We start from the raw sequence: 9942 nt of genomic DNA, 5'->3' as shown, positions 1-9942 counted from the left end.
TTTTTTTTTCCCGGGGGCGCGGATCCGCGGATCCCTCCGCCCTTCTAGTCACGGAACCGGGCCGAACCAGCCCGTAAACCGTTGACAGTTCTGAATGCAGACAGTACAAGGACTGAAAAACATCACAGAAACCACATGAAAAAGTAACAAATTTTAACTACTCTGTACACAAAAAAAGTCTCTTGTCACTTTTTTAAGCTGACAAACTATTACAGCAGACAAAAGAAATGACAATTTCATGTCTTGTTTTTTAAGGAGGAAAAAATCCTTAATTTTGATCATCCGTAGTACACATTGCATTCCATAAAACTGGAGATACTCAGAAGTATCAGCTAAAAAACAGGGTCCAAATCAACACACCATCCGCACCACTTCACCCTTCGCAGGTTAACTGCTTCCCTTCATTTTTTCTCTTATTTGTGTTAAAATACTATCCGCACATTTATCTGCTTTGGGGCTGTAAAGGAGGAGCAGTCTTGTCATAAATTGCACTTCAGATTCAAAGGCTTCCTCATCAATAATTTGGTGTGGAAAAAAATGCAGCACTAGAATGTTATACATTCAAAACGCACGCACAGTCTTGATACAGACAATACTTTCAAGAGACGAGGTTTTAAATCCCAATGAAGAATTTGTTTTGAACAATTGAACACTGTACATTTGTCCAAGCTCCTAGACCAAAAGAAATAGAAGCTTTACTTGAAATTGCATGTTGTGAGGTGAAGAATTAAGAGTTTGGATAAACTGGAATTTTATACACAAGATTTGGTCTTCACCTTGTATACAAACTTAGCAATAACTTCAAGGAAATACTTCATTAGATTAATAGCTTTCATTAATTAGCTTTGAGATAATATATTTCAGTGAAGTAACCTCTAAGCAGCAAAAGCAATCTTTTTCCCCCTAATTTTCTACATTCTTCATCCTATCAAGAATTATTAGAATGTTTTCCAACAGAAATTTTGAAAAATATCTGAACTATGTGCTGGCTGGCTGTTTCATTACAACCAATTTGTAGGAGGAATAAGATCTTTGTAGACACCCTTCTTATACTGCTAAAGTCAAATCTTGTGTTTAGACTCCAGAGACCCACAAATGGGATGGTTCAGTTTACACTTATGCCACGAACTCACTCACATTATTGCTTTCTTTTATCCTCTTACACAAGTTGCTCTCTGAAGTATGCCATTCCTGGTAATTTATCCAGATTTTTTTTTCCCCTGAATATATTCCACTCTTAAAAGCAAATCTATTTTTCCCCCACACTTTCTTCACACATTTCAGGAGTTTACTGACACTAAAAGATTATGCAGAATCTAAGTGATAATTTAAGTAGATTAAGATTCCTCGGTGTAGATCCAATGATTCAACGCAGTGGCATTACAAGCCAAAAGTTCTGCTACAGTCTGGCAAGCACTGTTTGGATGGCGGTCTTACTTCATGGTGGAACAGAAGCACAAGGTTGCTACCAATGATCTTTTGAACAACTTGAGCCTTTTCTTAAATCTAAAATGTCTATTACACATAACACTCTGAAAAAATCAGATTCTCAGCTTGTATACTTCTTTTGACAAAGCAAACAGATAACAAGCTCCAATACACAATCTAGGGACAAACCAATTTGCAAGCACCAGACTCTGCTGTGACTGAGCAAAGCTAGCAGTCGTAAAATCAATACGTTTACTGAAAAGGAACTATCATAGACTTCAACTTTTAAAGCTATTAACTTTAGACCAGTGCCAAAAGCTAGCCAGATGCATTCCTTCCTTTCTACAAACTTTCTTTTTATATGGTTTGTCATTTTCAGTGCTCCAGTTCCATGAATCTGAGCCCAGTCATACCATGGAAAGCTTTTAAGTAGGCACAAAGAACAACACCATCTTTAGCAACTAGATTGACAGTTGCTCACAATTTCCTGTGAAAAAAACACTTAACACCCATTTCCCATCTTCTATACATATTTTAACAGAAGTGACCTTATGTGATTTCTTAAAACTTTCAACACACGGCACAAATCACAGCTTCCAGAGTCCAGGCTCCCAGTGCAATGAGAGCTCTTGAATGCACTCTGCAACACAATCCGTCATTACACTACCACTGCTGTGGATCATGTAACTCACTTTGCTTCCAGATAAAGGATACTCTGTTCCTCCTGGAATCATACGATAGTAACATTTTTACATTACTTATTTAATATAATGGATGCTTCCGATGTAGAGAGCTGTGAAAGGGGATGTGGCTGATCTCTGATTGAGCCATTACAGCCCCAGCGTTAATACACAGATACGCAATTCACAACTCATTACAATGATCCTTGTAGGAAGTGTCTTTTTAAAACTTACTTCCACCTAAAAATACAGAAGTGAACAGTATACTTTGTGCTCTTGCTTTTGAATACTGCCTTGATATTAATATGAATTAGAGAAAACAGGGCTCCACTGCAGAAACACGGAGTATCTAGCAGCAGAGAACACAGGAAAAGCTAGAGATAGTCAGCCCCAGTCTCTATCAGTAAGTTGCCTTCCTAGGTCCACAAGCTTCATGTTAGTCTGGAGGAATGGAGTACTTAATGCCTGTGTAAATGAACATTAAGCAGGGGCTTCATTTCAGCATACTATTCAGATACAGAATTATATAGAGCTTAACAGCATGCACTCAGTGAGAGTGGAAGTTCTGAGGTGTGATGTCATGAGGTCATAAACATCTTTAAAAGGTGAGCAAGAGAACAAGAGAACTTCTGGAGAGCTGGAAACAAGCACATGTTGTGACCTTCACAAACAAGTGGAAGAACTAAGAGCCAGGGAGCCGCAGATCAGCCTGGAAAGGGCTGTGCAGAGAAGCTGTGGGTGAACCACTCCTGGAGGGACTCAAGGCCACGTTGGATGGGGCCTCTCGGCAGCCGAGCTGGCGGGGGCAGCCCTGCCCATGGCTGGGGTTTGGGGCTGGGTGGGCTTCAGCGTTCCTTCCAACCCAAACCACTTTATGATTCTACAGTAAGGGATTCTTAGAGGTCTTGGTGCAACTGTCTGGAAGTCAAGAAGGCCGTTGGTCACAGACAGCAAGGATTCTCAATGACAGATTGTACCTGATCAAGCCAATTGTCTTCTGTTGAAAGATGATGACAAAGGTCACGTAACTTGACTTCAGCGAGGCCTTTGGCACAGTGTTCCACAGTACCTGAAGTCAAACTAAATAGACAGGATCTGAATGTGTGGGCTACAAAGCAGATGGAGAAAAGTTGGCTCAATGGCTCAATGTTTAGGCTCAAAGGGTTACAGTGAGCAGTTTGAAATCTCACTGGTAATCTGTTACTGACAAATGACTCAGGTCAAAAGCTAATACTGTTTAACGTCTTCATTAATGACCAGGAAACAGCCTCAGCAAGTCTGTGGATGGCTGTTTCAAACTGGGAGAGCAGATATGCAGGACAGCAGAGCTATGCTAAAGCAGTCTGCAGGCTGGACAAACCAGCCGAGAGAAACCTCAGGGGCAAAATACTACACCTGAGATAAAGTAACCACCTGTCTGTAAGAAAGTGGTTATTCCCCCTCTATGCAACACTTGAGATCATATCTGGAGCATCATGTCATGTTTTGAGCTCCCGAGTACAAGACAGACAAACTGGAGCAAGTTAGACAGAAAACCATTAGGAGGATTAGAAAAACAGATGCATGAGGAGCAGCTGAGACAGCTGGATGTGTTTAGTCTTAGAAGAAGCTAAAAGGCAGGCACGAAATTGCCATTCTCAACTACTCCACAGCCAGCTTCTTCTCAGAAGTGCATAGAGATGAGAGGTAACAGCCAAAGGTTACAGAAAAGGAACCTGAAACCCGCCCCGGTAAGAAAAAATTACACCAGGAGAGCAATTAATGGCTGGAACAAGCTGCCAGAAAAGCTAGCTGTGTTTGTCCCCCCTCACAGACTTCAGAATTCAGCTGGACAAGGCCACAAGCAACCCAACCCAACTTCAAGGACAGCCTGTATTGAGCCCAGGACAGCAGTGAGAAACTCCAGGAACCCCTATTGTGACTAAATTCTAGAAGGAAAAAATATCCTTTGAGGAGGTCCTACTGATTTGCAGACATATCATCAGAAGTACCTTATTTATGACAATTACTGCCTTAACACCTCATTCTACTGGAATGTTCTTCCCAAAAATAACATTGTGCATTTCACACTTGCAGTTTCAGCCAGCCTCTCCCATAGCATACAAAGAAAGACCTTAAACACTAGTAGTCCTGCTGCTCAGTGTCTAAAACTAGGGGGTTTAAATGAACTGTGCATTTGTATTATTGACCTGTTCTATAAAATAGATGTCTGTATATTTAAAACAGCATCTGACTGAGCTATTTTAGAATGTTATGATTAGCAGAGTAACTCAGTGAGTCTGAAAGGAAAACAACATACTACAGTTCTCAACTATGGATGAAACAAGCGAGGGAACATCAAAAAACAAGGAACTGAAGGACTTGGGAAGGTCCAAGGGTAAGTAAACATCTCAATGCTTTTCCTTTTTAGATCAAACAAAGTTTTCGGTCTTTACCAATTAATAGGTCTGCCTGAACTTCTTATAATTCTATTATTAAATATATATGAACTATTAGAGGTATAATGAAGTGGGACTTAAATATGGACACACTGTTTCAAATGAAACACTGCCAATTGGGAATAAAAGTGGAAGGACAAACGTCCACACATCTTATATGCAATATTCACATCCCAAAATGCCTCCTCTCTTCCCATTTCATTTTCTTCTTGTTCTAATAGTACCCAGCAAACACACATGGAATTTGGTACTCCTACTCAAATAAGGAAGGAAAAACGAAATGAGGTTTTTAAAAGTCAGGTGAGTCATTGTTCTACCAGATCAGAAAAAGGAAGGAGGAAAAAATAGTTTTAGGAAGTTATAAGAAAAGAAGTTTAGTCAAGTATTAGAAGAAATTAGTAACAACTGCTGTTATGCACCAGGACAGTTAACAAAGGAGTTGGTAGAACTCTCTTTCACATGAGATTCTTTCTCAAAAAGAGATTAGAAAAATACCTGTCAAGGCTGATCACAGCAGTCTTCAACTCATTGCTCCAAGAAAAGTCATTACTTCAGTCATACCTTGCTGTATGCCAAAGCTCCTCACAACCATTTTCTCTTCCTCTTGTCCTCATCCAAAGTTTCCCCATTTCATTTCTACTGTGCTACACCTGCTGTAACCACCCCACTCTTTTTACCTTTCTCTCCTGTTCCTCTCCCTTTAAATTACATTTCCTTGGCTCCTGCAATTGCTCATACATCACTCCCTCCACAAACATTACTTAACAGAAGGGGGAACGACTGTTTATGAGGGTGGATAGTGATAGGACAAGGGGAATGGTTTTAAAGTGAGACAGGAGAGCTTTAGGTTAGATCTTAGGAGGAAGTTTTTCACACAGAGGGTGATGACACACTGGAACAGGTTTCCCAAGGAGGTTGTGGAAGCCCCATTTCAAAATATGCTATTCCTTTCCCATATGCTTCAAGCACACACCTGTCGCGTGCCAAGCCAGAAAACAAAATAATACCTGGTAATGAGCAGTCTGCATTTTCACATGGATGTAGTTCATAGGGCACAGAATTTATCTGCAAGTTCACAATAAATTCATGGAAAAATTCAACCCAGAAAATACTTAGAGCACCTTTATGAGTGGTAGTTTTGTTGACGGAGCAATCGGTATTTATTCAAAACTGTAGAATACGTGCCAGGATCTATGATACTGAAAAGTGACTACAGATCATTTTTTGAACAAAAGATGTGGTTTCCAGTTACTAAGTTTACTTACATTTTTATAGACAACCGCAAAAGTAGGTAAGTATATCCACCATGTTAGTAATCCTAATTTTCTGAAAATGTATACCCCATATACACAGTACATCATAGCAGTAACAAAGCAACAAAGACAAAGCAACACAGCCATTTTCTGAAGTCAGTCTTCAAATATCTCCCTTCCCTAAAATACAGGAACTGCTAAGAACTTAGTTTCATGCTACATTTAGCCTGATTTTTCTTCTCTTTAGAAAGCAATAAGTGTGTATGCTGAAGTGCACATAATGGTTAACAATCTCCTCAACTTCAAAAATGCAACAGAAAGAACTTCTCTAATCTATGGTTAACAGCAGAGTTAACTGCTATAGCACTCAGGCCAGTTCATTCTTTCCCTACTCCTCACACACACTTCTCAGTACACCCTCCTCTGACTGAAATTGCTTTTTGGCAAGTGTAATTCAACCTTACTTTGAGCAAGTCCTATTTCTTTCTCACACCTTTTAGTCTCTCAACATCACTTTTTAAACAGTTGATTATTTCTCTCTCTTATAAGCCAATACATTACTGATGTCCTGCTTGAAAGGGTTAACTCACTGCCATTTTAGAAGCCCTTCAAAACAGCGAAGATTTCAGCCCTTAATTTGTAAATCCTGCTTCAATTCCTTCGCAATTCCTCACTTCCTCCAACAAATTTTACCAATACGCTTCAGTCAAAGTTTTGTCTTTTTGAAATCCAATCTCTTGGATATAAACCCACTTTTATACTCTAATGATAGTCAACTTTAATTAATCTAAAAATCAGCCAGACCTGTGATCATTTTTCCTCTGAATATCATTCATATAGTGCTAGTTAACAAACAGCAAAAATTTCAGCATCTCCTAAAATCTGACATTTGGCTTCAACAGTCAATGATTTCAAAGATAAGGTAGAAAAGGTGATTTGATTTAAAAATTCTGCCACTCTTTTATGATATTGGTGCTCGACTTAAAGAGAAAATCCATTGACAGGAGCTGTTGGAGGGAGATCTCTCTCCTGCAAAATAGGCACTACTGTAACTCCATCAGAATAAGATAGGTTACTTCCAAGAGGCTCTATGCAAAAAGTCCTTTTCTTCTCCAAACAGGCAAAGAACAGCATGAGCAGAAATACAGAAATCAATGCTAGAACTCACTGTAAAAGTATTTTGAGTCTCTGTGACCCACTTTTAGCTTTGAACACCAAGAGACGATTGCAGTAACTAATTCAATGTAGTTAATAATTAACACTAACATTTGTGCATCCAATATATATAACGCTCTGTCCTAGAAATAGGTTTGAGCTAGATGCACCACAAGCCATTAAATAGAAGCTGTTTGGTTTTCTCAATGTCAGCTATTCCATGTGTCTCTTGGAAGAAAGATGAAGCACCTAGAAGGAAGCAGCAGCAGCTCTACAGCCCCTTTAACTAAAGTGTACCAGTGTTCTAAACACCTGCTTGAAGGGTTTTTTTTTTATCCACACTGAGAGCCTAGTATAAACTGACATTGGAATTATCATTTCTGAGTAAGACAGACTATTTTTCAACGTGTCTTGCCTCAAATAGGTCTATTATCAAAACTCAACAAAAGATGATTACCCTGCAGAAAAACGAACAATCTGACTCAGAGCACAACGCACACACGGAGCAGCTGAGGCACGACGCATGCTCACTCTCGTTAAAAATCAATCAACAGAATTTCTAACTCATCAACACCTTTGTGACATCACCCACGGCTTTTCCACAGAAAGCAGCTCTTCTACTATTTCAAACTACTTGACAACGTGATTATTTCCTAAGACTGCAATGTTTCATTTGAGGAGGCTGGTTGTTGGCTCCTAGCAGGTCTCTTAGATCTGCCTTCAGACCTGAATGAGAGCTATTGAGTTACGCAATGAGGAACTGTTTGCCATGAACTCCTGCTCCCAGCTCATAGGTGTTCAACTGCCATCCCAGCGGTCCTCTCTGCTTTTCAAACGTTCATGTTTTGAGACAGAAGCTGACTGTTAAGAAAGCTGTGTCCATTTCATGATGACACTAACCTTACACGTTAGTATCCGTTAAGCAGCAGGATCTCCAGCAATACAGTGGCAAACTCCTGTTCACTTGAACTTCTGTTCCATTACAATGCTCCCCTTTACACTCAAGTTTTAAAAGCAACTGCAACATGTCTACTGGTGACGTGGTAGCAGCAAGAGGAGAATATATTTCCTGACAGTCCTTCCAATTCAGAACTTTCAGTAAGGACAATTTATATCTCTGCTGAGTACATCTACAAGGCAGATAATTGTTGAGCAAATCCATTTCTCTGCATGTAAATTTCCAAGTGTATCTGGGCTCGAGATTGAGCTCCAGAATGGGTTATGCACACAAACAATATTACATAAAGGACTAATCATTTTTATATTTTATGTGCATAGCATAAAACAATCTATTATATGCAATGGTATTACTCACACTGTTCAGGAAGTCCCCTGAAGTTCTAACAAAAGTATTTTTTCCCTTTTAAGGCACGGAGAAAAGTAGTTGCCTGCTTCCTTCAGTCAAAAAACAGGAAAGTGAAGTTTTCATAACAGCAATAAGATCCAAAACAGGCCCAGAAAGAGGGTACTTATATTACTTTACCGTCAGAACTGGAAGAGGTGTTCAGGCATTTTTTCCAATATTAAAGTTACAAACGCCAGCTATTCTATCCCCTCATATTTAGGGAGTGGAATTCACTATACCTTAAATTGCACTGAGAGCAGCATGTAAACCCAAAGCACTGCATAGGCTAATAGTACCTTGCACTTTATTTTTTCCTGCTAATCTTTTCTTACCCCAGTGAATTATTATAAATACTTTTCATTGCAGTAATGTATAAATTCAACCCAGAAAGTATCACACAAATAGACCAGCTAATAGCCACTTAAGGCTTTTATTCTGAAGCTGTAATACTCAAAGTATTAAGAATACAGAAGTATAAAAGCTGGACACCTGTGCCATTCACTATTCTCCAATAACAAAATAAAACAGAACCCATTCACCAACTCCAACTGCAGAAAGCATGTGTAAAGCCACAGTTATGTATTCACTGATTATTTGCTCTAATAAGGTATTCAGTGTTGTAACTACAATGCAAAGGTGAGCTGAGGAATGATTTTGCCCGAAAATTAGAACTCCTTATCAGCACCCTCATTGTTGAGGCTCATGTTAACTAAAGAGCCAAAAAGCTTTATCTGCATAGGGAATTTCACTGCTTCAGCTCATACAGCAGTAATTATTGGAAAGCGCTCTTTTGCAGTATACAAGGAGCACAACCCAGCAGGCATCCCACATGCCTTTTTCATCATACAAGAGGGCTGTTATAGAGCAAGAAATTTCATGTGGTTTTCCTAATTGTAGATCACTGTACCACCTTTCCTCTGCAGCTCTAACCTCATTTTAGAAACCACCTTTTCCAGGCAGTCTTGCATTATTTTAGTTTAAAATGTTGCTCTCTGTAGCCATTTAAGTGCTAAGTTATTTTAGATGCCATGCCACAGGACAAAGTTCTGCTCTTTACAGCCTTTATTACTGGGCTGGGTTTTTCCAGTGATATCCTTCTAGCTAACTCCTGTCAGAAGTTTAATCTTTAAACCACACAGGGAGCGTCTTGTATCTTCCCTCCTTAAAAAGCTTTGGGACTCCTATCCTCCCCACAAGGGTGGTTCCAGAAGAGGTGCTGTGGTTCTCACTGGCAATACCACTGGCATTGGCAGGTTCTACTTGCCTATTAAGTGTTGCGGGGTTTAGGGCTTTTTTGCTTATTCACTTTAAAAAAAACAAAAAACAAAAAAACAAAAAAAAAACAAACCTACAGGCTACAGTTATACACTGCTATGCTTGCCCAGAGAGGTGGTGGCTGCCCCATCTGAAGACTTTCAAGGCCAGGCTGGACAGGGCTCTGAGCATCTGATCTGCTGTATGTGTCCCTGTTCACTGCAGAGCAGATTAAATGATCTTTAAAGGTCCCCTCAAACTCTAAGGATTCTGTGATTCTATGAGACACATACATCAGTTTGACAGCGACAGCTACAAGCTTAATAAGGTGTGGTTGTTACCTGCCCCATAAAAACGCTCTTTCAGGTAAGCAGCACACAAGACAAGGG

The 9942-nt window shown here is 39.7% G+C and overlaps 1 protein-coding gene across 1 annotated transcript in view; it reads right to left on the bottom strand.

The window, feature by feature from the left end:
* ENAH (ENAH actin regulator) overlaps positions 1-7494 on the bottom strand; it is a 61876-nt gene extending 54382 nt beyond the window's left edge. Inside the window, 1 exon segment of the mRNA XM_031552350.1 lies at positions 7412-7494. Coding sequence (XP_031408210.1) covers positions 7412-7479 — 68 coding nt within the window. The 5' untranslated portion in view covers positions 7480-7494.
* Positions 7495-9942: the final 2448 nt, after the last annotated feature.

Source organism: Meleagris gallopavo, chromosome 2 (assembly GCF_000146605.3).
Source record: "Meleagris gallopavo isolate NT-WF06-2002-E0010 breed Aviagen turkey brand Nicholas breeding stock chromosome 2, Turkey_5.1, whole genome shotgun sequence".
Classification (NCBI taxonomy): domain Eukaryota; kingdom Metazoa; phylum Chordata; class Aves; order Galliformes; family Phasianidae; genus Meleagris; species Meleagris gallopavo.
This window is presented reverse-complemented; position numbering and strand designations above follow the sequence as displayed.